Consider the following 17,878-nt stretch of genomic DNA (forward strand, 5'->3'; position numbering starts at 1 on the left):
TACATACACAAAATATGTCACTCATGAAACTCCGCAAGAAATAATGTTGGAAAGTTTTCATTTCCCACCTAAATTCTCTGCAAAATATGTCAAACAAGCATATAAACAAAATAAAGGTGGAGAAGCGTACTAGTCATAAAAATAAATTTTACATGAAAAATTTCTCCATCAGAGAAAAAATACAGCCGTAAAAAATGACTAGATATATTCATCATGTGAAAAATTGTTACAACTATATTCTCTCAATATTGTTTTCTTAGATCATCCCAATTACATACACAAAATTTCTCACTCATAAAACAATATTACACAATCTCACAAATACTTTTGCATACTCTTAACTAGATTGAACAACTTCATGTTTTGTGCATGTTAAGAATTGTCTTAATATTATGATTGAATACTTATCTCTCAGCTTACGGATCACTGGGATTTGTCTAACATCATTTGAGGGCCAAAGTCTCAGGTTGGAATCCCTTAATGTTCTGGTCAGAATATATTATTATTAGACTCATACTTTAAACTATTGGGCTCTTGCTTTAATACTTTTATACTTTGAGAAATTTCTGGTCAGACAATACAATGCCATTATTAGACTTTTACTTTTAGGCTTTTGTGGTAAACAATTCCTCTATCCGTACGCAACTTCATTTGCTAATTTCATCTAACCAATAACATTTTAACAATTACATTTGTGCCATATATGTTTGCTTCCGATGCTATCAATTTATTATTCATCGATGTCGTTGGTGCGGACCAAATCATGCAACTGCCAGATTAGCTTGATGACTTGGACCGATATTTTCTGCAAGTTTATCGTGCCTTCCGCCCCATAAACAATGCATACTCAAGATGCCATTCGTGCAAACTTTTACCCAAGAAAGACAAAAACATCGAGCAAAGCTAGTTGTTCATGCAAGATTTATTAAAAGATATATACAACGATCCTTTCTTATATTCAAAGTTTTACTTATTTTTTGCTTACAATATAATCCACTCAAAAGTGATTAATTAAGCTGAATAATTAGATAGATGCTAATAAATTAAAAGGAGATAAACAACAGTGATGAATGTGTGTGTATGCATGTGTGTGTGTGTGTGTGTGACAAAATGCTTAATATATTGGCTACAAACTATAATATGGGACTAAATGGGAACAGGTACAACATGAAGAGGTTGAGCCTTCTGTATGGTGAGGCCAAATTTCTCTTCCATGTCCATGTTCTCGCCTTCAAGCTTCCAATCAAAAGAGTTAATGAGTGAACCTAACATTAGATGTAACATTCTGATTGCCAATGGTAAACCAGGACAAATACGCCGCCCAGCTCCAAAGGGGATCAACTCAAAATTCTGGCCTTTGAAATCAACCTTTGACCCCAAGAACCTTTCGGGCATAAAAGAGTGAGGGTTGTCCCACGTGCTTTCATCTCTGCCAATAGCCCATATATTGACAAAAACTTGTGCACCTTTTGGTACTGTGAAGCCCACAATATTAACATCTTTTGAGGCTTTGCGGGGGATTAATAAGGGAGCTGCTGGGTGCAACCTGAAAGTTTCTTTAATAACTGCTTGTAGATAGGGTAACCGGGTGATGTCAGATTCCTCAATTAGGTTGCCTTTGCCAACTGTTTGTTCTAGCTCCAATTTTGCTTTCAATAAAGCCTCAGGGTTGTGGAGTAGCTCTGCCATTGCCCATTCCACCGTAATTGAAATTGTGTCATTCCCCGCAATAAACAAATCCTGTTATATGAACTCTATTAATTAACTTTTAATTTGTACTATAAATTAAGAAAAAGAAAAAGAAAAAGAAAAATTACCGCAAACAAGTGCTTGATATTTTTTGTGTCGATCTCTACACTTTTATCTTGGATAATATTGAGGAGAGTATCTAATATATCTTTACATTCGGTAATAATACGGCAACCATGTTCTTGTCTTTGCTCCAATCGTTGATCAACCAAGCGATCAAGCACCTTGAGCATCTTGCCAGCATAAAGTGTGCTGCGGCGCCTTATCCCCTGCATGTCAAGCACTTTTAGTAGAGGAAAATGGTCGGACAAGTTAGGCTTTCCTGCTTGTTCCATGATACGACAAACTATATTCTTAAACTCTCTCTCTTTCGGATTAACCAAATCAATAGAAAAAATTGTGTTGGATAACAAGTTAAGTGAAGTATTGAAAGCAGCTTGGCCAACATCGATTGCTTTACCCGCACGGCAATTTTCTTCAACATAAGCAAGAAGGTCTTTGATTTTGTTGCGCCGGAGGTCTTGATTGGCATCGAGTTTCTGATTAGTGAAAATATGCGTGTTGCATATTTTTCGAAGATTTTTCCACAGTGCCGAGACAGGCATCCAGACCAAACTGAATTCGTTGCGCCGGTAGGTCTTTGACATGATTGCTTCAGGGACCTTCCGATCACAGAATGATAAATCATGATTTTGAAGGATGGCTTTAGCCATGCTTGGAGAAGAAACCACTATTGTGGTCACCTGGCCAAGTCTTAGACTCATTATGGGGCCATAAATCTGGGCAAGCTTGGCCAGTGACTCGTGAGGTTTACCACCTAGTTCCAGGAGGTTTCCGATCACCGGATAAGGCCTCGGTCCCGGTGGAAGCCGTTTGCGTCGTCCTCTGGAAATGAAACTTAAAGCCATCACCCAAACCAATGTGAATACAAGCCAGAATATGCAGCTAATTAACAGATCCATCTTTGAATTGAATTAATATTTTTATTTCTCTTTATTAGAAGCTCTCATCCGGATCGTCCCTTCACTTTCTTTTATAGTAGCAGCTGGATTCTGGAAGTGGCTTTCGCTACTATTTCAAACACATAATTAAATAAAAATTTTCGTGTCAGGTCCCTTTCATATGCTGGCTTCTTGAGTTATTTGGCCTTCCTAAAACATTCGCGTTTATTTTGAGTAGAAAGTCTATAGTGCTTGATCGCATGAGCTTTCAATTGGAGTTGTTACCAATTCCCCTGGGATGTAAAAAATACCCCTCGTGTCTGGACTCGGATCGGATTCGGAAAATGCGGGCTGAGTAATACCCGGCCTCGGGATGAGGTCGGGCTCCACTTGATAAGTCCAGGTTCTAGCCTGGAAAATAATTTCATAAAAGAAATTATAAAATATATATTATTTAAAATAAATATATTTATTTGGTCAATTTATTACATGTATTTAAAATTTTAGACATTGAATGTTCATATTTTGAAGCTCAATTTCATTAAAACAAAATGTAAAAATTATAAAATACATCATAAATAATTACAATATTTTGAATTGGAGTTATTCCCCGTTCCCACTTTCCCTACAAATAATTACATGACGTCCACAAGACTGCCAACAACTGTGGAAAAATCAAATAAGGGCAATATTGAAATTTTACGAGTCAATTATCAGAAACGAAATGAAATATTACTTTTTCATAGTTAAAATTAACAAAGTACTAATTTTTCATTGTTATCACTAGAAAAATGTTAGAAGTCAATAATTGTTGTAGTCGTTTGCTAATTTGAAATATGTGAAGTAATAAAAGGATTATAACCATTAATCTTTAATTAGCATGAGATATGAATTTAGAATAGTAAGTTTATTTATTTATTTATTATTATCTCAGATTTTAAATAGATTAAATAATTTTAACACTTATCCATACAATTTCAGTGGTGCAACTGGGGTAACATAGTTTTATCCTATAGTAAGGTTAAAAACTTATCTTGATGGAAATAAATTTTACATGGACTCAAATGACTGTTTGTTTTTTGACTTATATAAAACTTAAAAATTATTTTAGTTTCAGTCATTTAGTTGTTTTAGGGCCAGTTTGATAATGTTTTAATTTTTTAAAAATTACTGTTAGCTGTATTATAGAAATAATTAGCTGTAAAGAGAATTAGTTGAACACCTTGTAAAATTTATTTTTAAAAGTTATGTAATTTTTCAAAACAGTCGTATATGTTTAGTTAATCTTACTATTAAACTGCTGTAAAAATGTAAAATGATTTAATTGGACATAATTTTGAATAAAATTTATTTACACATTTATATACATGTATATAAAATATTTTTATATACAATCATTTTTTTAACCGTTGCTCTATTTGTTTTAATATTTAAATTTCAAATATTAAAATAGAATAATATATTGATTAACAATTTTTGAAAAAATAGTATTAATAGTAACGAAAAAAGATAAATGCATAAAAAATGAAAGAAATATATTATTTTATCAAAATAAAGAGAAAAAAACAAAAGGTTTGTATAATAAAGGACACAATTTTGTTTCTTATTTTATTTGTGATGTTCATATTTGACATTAAAATTTTCATATATATTGTCACTTATCTCAACTTTATTACTTTGAAAACTCCCAAAATATTATTTTCTCCCCCAATTTTATGTTTGACATTCTTCTTCCATTCAAGTATTTTATTGTATGTTTACATTGTATTCATGTTAATGTCTCATAACCAGTCGATATATGCTTTTAGAACAACTATTGAACCCAAAGCAGACCCAATTAAAACCACTTCGCCTATCTTCTCCAAAATTTAGAAATTGAACTCTATCTTTAAACCCATAATTCCATAATCCAAGGGAGAGAGGGAGAGTGGAACTCTATCCTCAAAGCCCACAAAATCGTAATCCATAGAAAAGGAGTTTGATCCCTATAAAACGCTCAAGGGTGCCAATGATAAGGAACTTTGAAAAAACTCTATCCTATCTCAATCTAGACATTATCTCAGGGGTTGAACTTTGAAAAAACCTTCCTCCTACTCCATCTCTATCATTTCTTATTTTTGTTTTTCCTTACTTAAGGGGAGAGTTTGCTCTTACATTTTTTGTTCATTTTTTACACAAAGATCATATACCCTATTTTTCCTATGGAAACCTGTGATATCGACTTGAGCGACAGACTGTTAATACTGGACAAACTTTTGACGCCTTTGACCATTTCTGTGTTTGCAGGTGCTAGCCAGGGTTGGATTCATGGTCGCCATTTAGCACAGGGTTGGATTCATGGTCGCCATTTCCTGTTTAGGCTGCCAGGTAAGGGAAAAAACCCGTCTCTCCATATAAATAAATTCAAATACTGGTGTTTGGATCTGATTAGTAGCCCACACACTGCACGACTAGATTTTGGCGTCGACATCACTATATGCTCTTCTATCTATCCTGAATAAAATCCTTTCAATCTATTGTTTTCTTACATCCTTACCATGCGACTGATGATGCCAAACGAAGAAGGAGGCAACAATGACAGTAGCGAGATTGGAAGTGAACAACTCAAGACGACATCAGCTGGAAGCCTAGAACGAGGAAGTAAATCAGCTTAAGGAACAGTTGGAAGCTGCAACATTGGTGAACTTGAACGAAATTGACAGTGGCGGCAACATGTGGTGTGTGTGAGTGAGTGTGTCTGGGCTTTTTGTGGTTGTGGAGCGCAAAAGAAAATAGGAGTTTATTAAATAGTGGTATTGGAAAATTAGGAATTTTTTGGGGAGAAATAACGAGAATAGTTTGAGAGTGTGAAGAATTTCACGATACAAAACTACAGTCATTGTCTGCACTCTGATTTATTAATATTTATATGTACATAAGAATGACCCTAGTACACAAGGAAAGGAAATCCTATCAAATTAGGAAACATATAATAGCCAATAATATATACAAGTGACTTGCTATATATATATACACGTGAGTTAACACCCCCCCGCAAGTTGGAGCATGGAGATCACGAATGCCCAACTTGCGAAGAAGGAACTCGAACTGTTTGCTGCCAAGTGCCTTTGTGAAGATATCAGCTAGCTGAATATTAGTAGACATATAGGTAGGTCGTATGTTTTTTCGTTGAATTTCGTCTCGGATAAAATGATAGTCAACTTCAATGTGCTTGGTCCGTTCATGAAACACGGGGTTGGCAGCTAGATGAAGAGCAACCTGGCTGTCACAATACAGGTGCATGGGCCGTGAGTGATCAACTCCGAGAGACATCAACAACCCTTTGAGCCATTTGAGCTCACATGTAACTGTTGTCATGGCACGATACTCGGCCTCAGCAGAGGATCGCGCAACGGTGTGTTGGTTCTTAGATTTCCAGGATATAGGAGAGGATCAAAGCATGACAAACCACCCAGATAAAGAACGGCGAGATAGGGGGCAACTTGCCCAATTAGAATCACACCACCCATAAAGTTGCAAATCACAATCTAATTTTAAAACCACACCTTGACCAAGGTTACCTTTCAGATAGCAAACTCCCACAGAACTGCTTCCCAATGTCGCTCCTGCGACTGCTGCATAAATTGAGAAAGCAGATGAACCGAATAGGACAACTCTGGCCTTGTAGCGGAAAGATAAATTAATCTGCCTACGAGTCATCGATATTTCGCAGGATCAGAAAATAAGGGTCTTCGGCCAAAGCTAGCTGATGATTCGGTTCCAAGGGAAATAGGGCTGGTTTTGCACCAAGTAATCCAGCCTTAGAGATAATATCTAACACATACTTCCGCTGAGACAGAAAGATTCCTATCGGATTTCTTGCAACTTAAATACCCAAAAAATATTTCAATGGACCCAAATCTTTCATATAAAAACAATCACTCAAATACATCTTGAATACCCGAATAGCTTCGCTGTTGTTTCCCGAAATAATTATATCGTCAACATACACAAGCACAAGTAGATGTATGCTATCCCGATGCAAGGTAAAGAGAGAATAATCCGAGCTCGATTGAGCAAAGCCGTAAGTCTTCAAAGCCACTGCCAACTTTGTAAACCAGCAACGAGGAGCTTGCTTTAATCCATATAATGACTTTCTTAGACGAGAAACCATTCCAAACGACAAACCATTCCAAGAGGTGAAACCAGGCGGTAGGCGCATGTAAACTTCTTCATTGAGCTCACCGTGTAAGAAAGCATTGTGAACATCCATATGATAAAACTCCCAATTCCTAGCCACAGCAACAGCCAGAAAAGTTCGAACTGTAACAAGTTTTGCGACAGGAGCAAATGTCTTTGTGTAATCAATTCCTTCAACTTGCTTGTTCCCAAGGATCACCAAGCGAGCTTTGTATCTTTCAACTGTACCGTCGGCATTGTACTTAATCCGGTACACCCACTTACAGCCTATGGCATGCTTTCCAGGTGGTAGAGACATAACAGTCCATGTGTTATTATTTTCCAGTGCCTGCAATTCAGACTTCATGGCCTCACGCCATCTAGGATCTCTTACGACTTCAGCAAAAGAGGCAGGCTCAACTCCTGCAGTAATCGCTGCTAGAAAAGCACAATTCGAGTAGAAAAATTGTTACAATTCACATAATCAAGTATGGGATAAGGACTACCTGCAGGAAGTGATTGAGCGTGTGAGCATGAAGAGGGCCGCGAAGAGGGACTCAAATGCTGAACAGTATGCAAGACATAATCTTTTAACTTAATGGATTGTTGCAGCTGTCTAAGATGGCGCCCCAACGCCGGTTGTTGTTGCAATGATGTCTCAACAACCTTAATGCCCCCCTGTCGTCAGAAGCATGCTCATCAAGAGTAGGAGAAGCGGGTACAGGTGATGGAGTATTAATGGTCTCAAGAGCATCGCCTGTATCATGTGAAGCAGCAAGAACTGAATCTGGCGAGACAACAGGAGCACTTAAATCATGTGATAAATCCTCAACTAAAACTGGTTCATCAGGCTCAGGAGCAGGCGTGGTAGTAGCAGTTGGTTCTGTTAGAGCCTTGTAGGGAAAGTCATGCTCAACGAACGTTACATCCCGAGAAGTAAAGAATGAGTCACTCTTCAAATGATATAAATACCATCCCTTTTTACCAAAAGGATAACCCATGAATATACAGCGACGACTTCGACTAGCAAACTTATCACTGCGATGATCACAGTTGTAGGCATAGGCAAGGCAACCAAATGACCGAATATTTGCATAAGATGGTGCCTTGCCAAATAGTCGTTCATAAGGAGTCTGTCCGTCAAGAAGAACAGAAGCTGTTCGATTGATCAAGTAGCAAGCAGTTAAGACACATTCACTCCAGAATTCAATTGGTAAGAAAGCCTAAAAGCACAGAGCTCGAGCAACATTAAGAATGTGTCGATGCTTGCGTTCGACTCGACCATTCTATTGAGAAGTACCCACACAAGTTGTCTGATGATGTATACCATGCTCAGCAAAGAAATCAGATAAATACATAAATTATGTCTCATTGTCTATCCGTATGATTTTAACGAGTTTGTGGAATTGTCTAGAGACCATACTTAAAAAGTTGTGTAATACACGCCCAACCTCATTCTTCGCGACTAGCAGATATGTCCAAACACCGCAAGAAAGATCATCAACAATAGTCAAGAAATAATGAGCACCACAAGAATTAGCCGTGCGATAAGGTCCCCACAAGTCACAATGAATCAATTCAAAAATATTTGAAGCTTTATTATTGCTTAAAATAAATTTTTCACGACACTGTTTTGCTCGAAAGCATACATCACAATTCTGAAAACTAGACAGACAATAGGTCGAATCAATAAAAGGGAGCAGTTGAACAACTTTAGAAGAAGGATGCCCCAACCTTCGATGCCATAAATCACAAGCTCGGTTGGCAACACTAGACAGAGCGGTGGCCGAACCAATGTCTCAGAAATAATAGAGTGCCTCTCACTGCTCACCCGCTCCAATCAACATCCTCGTAATGCAGTCCTGTATCACACATAATTGATCAGAAAATTGAATAAAACAATTGGCATCTCGAATCAATTGCGATACAGAAATTAAATTGCAAGTTAAACTTGGCACAAATAAAACATTATTTAGTTGCAGGCGGCTAGCAAGCACAATTGGTCCTTCTGTATTTGTTATTGTCACGTTTCCATCAGGCAGCTGAATAGAACAGGGAATAACTGATACAATTGTTAACATATATGTTTTCATAATGTTGATTTTGATGATAACAAACAAGATTAAGAATGATAAATTTTTTAAGCTCAAATTATTTTTGTAGAATCATTCTTTAAATACATGAAATGTTTGTCATCATCAAAAAGGGGGAGATTGTTAACATATATGTTTCCATAATATTGATTTTGATGATAACAAACAAGATTAAGAATTATTAATCTTTTAAGCTCAAATTATTGAAAAATATATTTTAAATAAATCATTATTTTTACATTATAAATGTTTCATATTTAATGGAAAAATGATTTTATGAAATTGATTGTTTTTATTCTTTTTAAATAAATCATTATTTTCACATTATAAATGTTTCATATTTAATGGAAAAATGATTTTATGAAATTAGTTGTTTTTCAAGTTTATGGTTTAATTGAAAGAATTTTGAAAACTTTGAAATAAACAAGTATTGCTTGAAATTTTGGTAAAAGACTTATTTGAAAAGTGTCATAGCATTTTGGGCTATATCATAATTTTAGAAAGTTTTGGGATTGACAAAGTATTATTTAAAAATTCTGAAATTGGACTTATTTGCAAAGTTTTATAACGTTTTGGGCCGTCGTACAGTTTTATAAAGTTTTGGAGTCAAACTGTAATTTTGGAAAATAGTTCACTGTAGCAGTTACTGTAGCAAGCGGCTATCCGGATTCTGACAAACGAAAGTCTAGATTTTAGGCAGAATCTATCCGAATTGAAAGTAGAAATTCGGATCCTGACAAACGGAAATCCGGTTGTTGAGTAGTATGCTACTGAGCATAAGCAGAAATCCGGATGTGACAAAGCGGCAATCCGGATGTTCAGAAATTCAAAATTCTGGCTGTAACGGTAACGTTAAGCGGAAGTCCAGATGTCCATAACTGGTAATCCGGTGACGACCAAAATGTGCATAACGGCTAGTTTTTGAGCTCAAACTATATAAACTCAAAACCAATTCATTTTTGGTAATCCAAGCAAGCATAAACAAGTGCACACAACTTATATTGAGCTTCAAATTCGAAAATCATTATAGATTAAATCTTCATTGAGCTATCATTTGTATATCCACTCTTAAAGAGAGTTTTTGTTGTAATTTTCATTTCTCATCAAATTGTGAGTGTACAAGTGTGAGAAACACTTGGGGTGAAGAGATTGAGGATATAATCTCTTGTTGTAAAGGTTCATTGACACCTTGAAGTCAATTGTAAACGTTTGAAGCCTTGGAAAGGCTTGGATAGTGAAATCCTCAAGCCCGGTGTGCTTGGAGGCGTGGACGTAGGCAGGGATTGCCGAACCACGTAAAAATCCTTGAGTTTGCTTTCTCTTCCGTTGCTCATTTATTATTGTGCTTTCATTGAATTTATTAAGGCATTAGATTGGATTTGTGTGTGGTTTGTTTAGCTTAATTTTTAAAATCCCAATTCACCCCCCCTCTTGGGTTGCCTAGTTAGTATTTCAACAATGTGGTGTAAGATTTTTCTGTTTCCTGTCATATGATGTGAGGCCCCAGTATCAAGAATCCACTCCATTGAATTAAGCTTACCACTGATCCGTAAGGTACTATCTTTTTGACTGTTCAAAAGATTAAGCAATGTGTTCCACTGCTCACTGCTCAAACCGCTGAGACCGCTTGCGGCTATTTTGGGAGTTCTCCAGACAGATTGTTAGACCATGTTGCGACTTGAGCAGCGTTGGCCCGAGCAAGACCTCCACGACCACGCCTATTATTTCCACTATTCTGTCGTGAATTGCCGCGACCACGACCTGCATTCCTCATGGCTTTCGGCCGTTCACCCCACCATTCGGGATACCCAATAAGCTGGAAACATGAAGATGCTTTATGTCCAGTCTTGTTGCAATGGGTACAAAGTACAAAAGACTTATCCCGGTTGTTATGTGATCCTTGCGCGGCTTGAACTACAAATGCTACAGGTTCACTCCGTTCTTCTTTAGCACGTGTCATTGACTGAACCTACTCCTCCTGAATGACTATGGCATATGCACGGTTCAACTTTGGTAGCGGCTCGGTGCTTAGAATATGAGACCGCACACCACTGTACACGGCTTTATCAAGACCCATCAAGAATTGATGCAACTTTTCTTCATCTCGTTTCTTATCCCATTCCGCACCTATATTACATATACAATTACCGCATAGACAAGCAGGCGATTGCTCGTAGTTACTCAATTCTTCCCACAACATCTTGACTTTCCCATAATAATTCAAAATAGTCATACCTCGCTGCTTGCAATTCGCCAACTCAGATTTGAGTTGCTGCACACATGGTCCATTCCCAATAGAGAACCTTTCCTTGATATCATCCCACAATAACTTAGCAACTTCTGTATAAGTCACAGTGGATCGCAGGTTTGGTTCAATTGTATTCTGTATCCAGGAGACGAACATTGAATTCACCATCCACCAATCCTCCAAATCAGCCGAGTCATCAGCAGGCTATTTAATGGTTCCATCAACAAAACTGAATTTCTTCTTGGCGCGCAATGCAGTCCGCATAGCCCTTGCCCACTCGTCATAGTTGGTTCCTCGAAGTTGCACTTGAGTGATGATAGTTCCAGGATTATCACTGGCCGAGAGAAAGTAAGGAGACATCATTGTCTTGCCCAATCCACTTCCACTAGCCTCTTTATCTTTTGTTTTTGTTTGAGTTTGGTCTTCCATCACGCTCTGATACCATGAAGAATTTCATGATGCAAAACTGCAGTCATTGTCTGCACTCTTATTTATCAATATTTATATGTACATAAGAAGTACCCTAGTTCACAAGGAAAGGAAATCCTATCAAATTAGGAAACATATAACAACCAATAATATATACACGTGACTTGCTATATATATATATATACACGTGAGTTAACAGAGTGAATCTCAATGATCGGAAAATTAGGGATTTGAGTAATTGAGAAAGAAAGATGGGCTGGTAATGCAAAGGTTATCTTTCTTCTTTATTTACCATTGAAAATCCAATGGTTAATTTTCAATTCCGATGTGGTACCCAAGACTTATGTCCTTGTATTAGTGGCCATATAAATAATACGTTAATTTTAAAGTTTCTGATATTTTTTCGGCTTTTGTTATTTTTTTAAAAAATAAAACTTGTTTTATCTTTTTGAATTTTTTGTTGTACAAAACTCCTGGGTATTTGGTTTGTGTTTGTGGATATATGCAAGAGCTTTAAAGGAGTTAAATGAAGCAATAGATGCCTTAGATTTATACTTCGAGTAAGTTAAAACACGTAGAGAAGGCAAAAGAAGTGCTTGGTAAAATGAAAAGAGAACATTTTGTTAGAAGCGTAGGGGACACCAGAAGAATTGTAGAGAATGAATAAGTTTATAGAGAAATATAGGATGAGTTATGGGATTATGATTGGTACATATTGTAAGACTATGAAGTATAAATGATCTTAATTAAAACTTGTTGTGCAAATTTTAATGTACTCGCAAGCGCACGAATCTATTGTAGTATAGATCTATGGTGACGAGTGTCGATCCCACGAGGAGGTGGATTTTAATTGTGTAGAATTAATTTTGTAAATGGGTGATTGGATTTATGGTGGAAATGATTTGGAATATGCTAAAACTTAAATTAAAATGGCGAGAATAAATTCTAAAACTGGAATTGAAATGGCGAGAATGAATTGAAGAGAATTCTATTGAAATGACGTACTTGGGTATCTGGATCCGTATCAACATGCATCATGGGCTAAATAATCCGTATTAATGCCAATTAAATCATGAGGGGGGAATCCACACCTCATGAACCACGCTCTAATCAATATGGTGCTAAGGGTTTATCGTGCCAAATAATAATAACCTTATACTAGAGAGCCGGTGTAACCAAGGCGGTATCTAGACAAGATTAGTATTATTTGTCGACGAGAAGTCAAAACATCCACAAAAATTAGAGGGGAAGAGAAAGTAAATTTACCAAATTAAGCCCATGACACATGTTGAGACTTCACCTTCAACCCAAGCTTGAAAGAAAATTAGCCACTCATAATTGAACTAGGGGCAAAATGGGAATTTATTAAAATACGAAGAAAATACAAGATGGAGAAGGAATTACAGAAAATGGATCCCAAAAATGGATTCAGAGATATCAAATTAGGGGGGGATGCCCCCTTTTTATAGATACATGGAGTAAATCATGGCCATCGGATTAAAAACAGTTTGGACGCTCAGGATTGCGCCACGTCATCAGTCAACAGTCCACGGTTTGACCACGCGGATGAACAGTAACACAGTTTGACCCGACTTTGAACAGTAACGCGGTTTGACCCGGATGAACAGTAACGCGGTTTGGTTGAAAATAATCCTGTGTGATGCATGCACCGTACGCGAGATTTTTCGTCCACTGATATGCTGCCACGTCACCATCAACAGTACATAAGAATTTTAGTCCAACAGGATCGTGACACCTCATCAGTCAATGCCACATCATCGGTCAATGCCACGTCATCATCCGTTTATGTGAACAGTGTCGTGAACAGTAACGTATACAGTACCATACACGTGAATAGCACTGTACATGTGAATAGTGCCATTTTTCCTTTTATGCTCCTCCTAAGGTTTTCGACCGTCCTGAGTTCAAAAGTGATGTCCGTTTTGCCGTCTGATCTCTCCTTTATTGTGAAATGACTATAATGCCCCTAAAATACATAAAATACTTAATTAAAATAAAACACATGTAATTAAATCACAAGAAGGTTAAATATATAAAAGTAAGGGTTGTTAGTAAGACTTAAAATGTAAAATGACGGTTTTCTCCTTTATAAATATGCATTTTCTAACACTCAACACACCCCCCAACCAGCTTATTGCTAGTCCCTAGCAAATAAAGCGAAAACAAAATTCAAATTCAAAATATTTTTTTTTTTAATAGAAACACTCGTATTTATTCCATCAGATTAATGATAGCAATCAAATAAAAGTATAAGCATTATCTCCAGTCTAAAGCAACATCACACCCACATCAACCATCCACATGAATTAGCCCAGTAGACTTTGTTTTAGCTACTCTCAAGAATGACATGTCAAACCCCAAAATCTCACTGGAAGTAGTGACACTCTCACAAATAAATTAATCCCAATAAAAATAGTCACTCCAATGAATGGTAATTGAGAGAGAAAATAATAAAGAAGTGATATCACATGCTCTCACCAAGATGAAATAAATATGCCCTCAGCTTAGAAATAATACGATCTCAAGTCAAATAAAATGTTAGTCAACCCACTTTATTTATCTTTTTTTTTTTTTTTAATTATGCATCACTACATCTTTTTAGCCCATATAACTAGCTTCTACTTCGGACTATAGTTCCCTAAAATCAAGAAGGACTTTTATTAGGACGTAACGTAGGCTAGGGACATGGTTAACAAAGAAGGGAAATAAGGAAAACAAAGTGTATGTTTGAGAAAAATGCAGAGAATTTTTTTTGGAAGTTGCAAGGTGGATTTCACCTATTTTTATTCTTTTGAAACAACAACTTTTGTTTTTGTTTTTGTTTTTTTTTTGTTTTTTTTTTTTTTGCTTTTATTAGGCATAACTTCACTGAACAAAATAATTATTTACATTTTCTCAAACATAAATAGGTGATGGAACTTATAAGATATCGGGTAATACTCCAAATCGGAGTGGGTCAAGATGATAAGTTGACAAAGAAAAGGTTTTTTTTTTTTTTTTTTTTAAAAGGCTCAAAAGGGTTAACTATGGATATTAAATAAAAGGGATGGCTTGAAAGGCTCAAACGGATCAAAGATGGCCTCTCCATCGTCTTTTAGGGCTCTAAATAATCTTCCATATCTACTAGTTAGATGGGCCTCCAAATGTAGCAACACACTCTTTTTTCTTTTTCTTTTTTCTCTTTTTTTTATTTTACAATTTTTTTTTTAAGGGTTAACTCAAAAGTAATTTAGAGATCGTGTATAAAATAATAAATTGCTAAGCTGTATAAAGAATGGGCAAAAGGGTTACTCTCCAAGAAAAATGATAGGCTCAAAAACTCACTTGGTACTTATTATGACATGTTCATTCCTTCAAGCAACTCATATATGTCTCCAACATCAACATGTAGAGTAGCAAACATAATGTAACATCACTTAAGACCAAAGATAATACAAATACTAAAATTTAAATTAATCATGTCACCCAATGTTAAAACAAATCAAATTTTTTTTTTTTTTTAAACAACATTCTACCCCCCAACCTATTCTAAACATAAAAAAAAAGAAAAATATGCATGCAGAAATGTGAAAATGATGTAGAAAAATTAATTTAGAAAAGTTACAAAAATGATAGAAAAGAAAATGATTTTTTTATTTTTTTTAAAGAAGATGCGTTTCTAGAGGAACTACACTCCATATTCAGCCATCTTCGACTCAAAAGTTGGAAAATACATTTTTATAGAGGATAAATTAAAAAGAAGAAAAATAAACATAAACACATAATAAAGAAAAAAGAAAATGTCTTAATTTTTTTTTTAAGTTTTTTTTTTTAATTTTTTTTTAAACGATGAAGATGCGTTTCTAGAGTCACTACACTCCATATTCAGCCATCTTCAACACAAAAAGTTAGCAACAGTTAGTTTCTACAACAAAAAATTAGTAAAAACTTAACCAAAATTTCATAATTGTCGACTATTCCCTCCCCCCAACCAGAACGAAACATTGTCCTCAATGTTTGAAATGAAAGAAGTAGAGTTTAGAAGACATCACCTGGGTGGTGCAACACAGAAGAAAATATTTACAGGCGGAGAGTTAAATCTAATTTGTACTTCTTACTGCTGCTACTGTTACCATCATTATTTGGGCGCTCCAACACAAAGGTCCAGGGGTCTGGCTCCGGTTTATACGCTTGTAACAGATCAAGTAGCTCATTAGCAGTGTGAGCACAAATAAAGAGTTTTTTCACATTAGCGGGAATGAAATAGTTTTTTATTGCATGGTTAAGAAATGCGATAAAGCCATCATAAAAGTTATTGACATTTAACAAACCGATGGGTTTTTGGTGGATGTGCAGATGGGCCCAAGATGCTAGCGTGATAAGTGCCTCTAGTGTTGTAAGATCTCCTGGAAGGAAAATAAAAGCATCAGCATGATTAAGCATTTCAGTTATTCTTTCTTGCATACCTGAGACGACTAACTCTTCTCCAGTTGATGAGTCAGACGAACTGCCCAATGGTTTTAAGACTCTTGGGATGATGCCTAACACTTGACTTCCTCTGATAAAAGCTGCTTCGGAGACCATTTTTGATAACCCTCGGTTACCTCCTCCATACACCAAATGTAAATTTCTCGCTGCTATGCTTCGACCAAGATCTATGGCTGCCTCAACGAACTCTTTATGTTTGCCATATGTAAATCCAGAAAGCACACAAATGTTCTTGAATTGTCTATTGGGAGTAGCTGACATTGTGATACTTCTCAAAAACAATTTGTGAGTGCTTGACAAAAAAGAAATCACATTTAAGAGTCTTAGTGATAGTGGGTCATGGTTGTGTATGAGGTAATATGTCAGTGTCAAATAACGCGTAAAGCACGTGGCTCGCAAGTCAAAAAGAAAACAGTAAAAAGGAAAAAGCAAACAGTAATAAAATTATTAAAGACAATAATGCAAACAATAAGACAATAGTGAAATAAAATAACAATAAAGTAAAAGGATATTTACAGGTAGTTGCGACTGTGGCTCACATCTTCCTCTGGTTTTACGTCCAGAAACGGCTTGAACGCCCTCTATGGGTCGAGGATAGACTTCCTATCCAGTTTTCTTATAAACTGGCAAACAGGGTCGTTTATAGTCAGATTCCCGAGACTATATCGTGCATGCTCTTTCTGGAATAATGGCCATAACTGGAGAATCGCTCCTTGCACATATCCACTGGGATGCGTTTCAAGAGACAAAAGGATATCATCCAATGACTCCTTATTCAAGCCATCCCTAATGAATTGAATCTTATCTTCCCTGTTATCAGACACCATTCCTAAAGAACATGGGTTTTTATTGCAACTCATTCTGGCACACTTATGACAAGCAACAGAAATTCTTCGAGCTCGTCGTTTTCTTGCATAATTTCCTTTACCACAACTAGGCATGTATGCAATAAATTTTGGAGGTAACTCACCTGCCGATCGTACTTTAGCCTCGATTAACCAACGGATGTCAGCAGGTATGTTATTCCTCATGAGTAATCGCATGCGTTCGGACCGAGCTTTATAGATCGTAAGGAGGGCATTCTGAGGAAGTGAAGGGAATCGCTTGTGAAGCTTCGCTAGAATCTCGTTTCTGTCCATACCTTCGCCTCAGAATATCAGTTATTATGGGAAACTGAAGTAACCGACTTGATTGTCACGGAGTACCGTTATCCGCCACTTCACCGGGGTAACAAACTAAAGCACATAAACAGAAAAACAAATTAAAACACACAAAGAAGATTAAAATCGTCCTCTTATTGAATTTACCTCAAGCTCCAACTGGATGTCGTAAACACTTCTCTCAATGTCTCTGAGTTGGCTTTCTAAACCCTCAACATAGGCTACTAATTCTGGTGGTTGTAGAGCCCAAATGCGTTGTGTTTTACAAAATTGAATCTGCCTTTTGAGATGAGTTTTGACACGTTGAAGTGGTTTAAGAATGTTCAGGAGGAACGGTCTAAGTATGAGACTCATGATTAACAATGATAAGAGAAAACTTAATGGTAAAATAAACACACTTATGCAAAAACAATTTCAATTAGCAAAAGAATAATAATAAAAAGAAAGAAAGAAAAATCAAATCAACGAAAAGAATAAAAATCAATTCAAATTTGGTGGGTCACTCAAATTTATTTCGGTGTCTTCTTCATGTGGTTGGTACTCTAGATATGGCTTTAATCTTTGACCATTAACTTTAAACGTGACACCGTTCTTTGGGTCTTTAATTTCAAT

The 17,878-nt window shown here is 36.3% G+C and overlaps 1 protein-coding gene across 1 annotated transcript; it reads right to left on the reverse strand.

Moving 5' to 3' along the window:
- Window positions 1-887: 887 nt before the first annotated feature.
- Window positions 888-2,765, reverse strand: LOC102630081 (geraniol 8-hydroxylase-like). The gene is made up of 2 exons (XM_006487631.4): window positions 1,818-2,765; window positions 888-1,740 (listed from the first exon to the last, which is right to left on the reverse strand). The coding sequence occupies exons 1-2, from the start codon at window positions 2,709-2,711 to the stop codon at window positions 1,147-1,149; spliced, it is 1,488 nt and encodes a 495-aa protein (XP_006487694.2). The 5' UTR covers window positions 2,712-2,765; the 3' UTR covers window positions 888-1,146.
- Between the last annotated feature and the right edge of the window lie 15,113 nt (window positions 2,766-17,878).

The sequence above is a fragment of the Citrus sinensis genome, chromosome 8 (assembly GCF_022201045.2).
Source record: "Citrus sinensis cultivar Valencia sweet orange chromosome 8, DVS_A1.0, whole genome shotgun sequence".
In the NCBI taxonomy this organism is placed as follows: Eukaryota; Viridiplantae; Streptophyta; class Magnoliopsida; order Sapindales; family Rutaceae; genus Citrus; species Citrus sinensis.

Bases quoted from the DNA above. Each gene is read 5' to 3' on its own strand.
- LOC102630081 (XM_006487631.4), bottom strand. From the start codon at position 2,711: ATGGATCTGTTAATTAGCTGCATATTCTGGCTTGTATTCACATTGGTT. The intron at 1,741-1,817 runs GTAATTTTTCTT...TTCATATAACAG, and splicing joins ATATCAAGCACTTGTTTGCG to GATTTGTTTATTGCGGGGAA.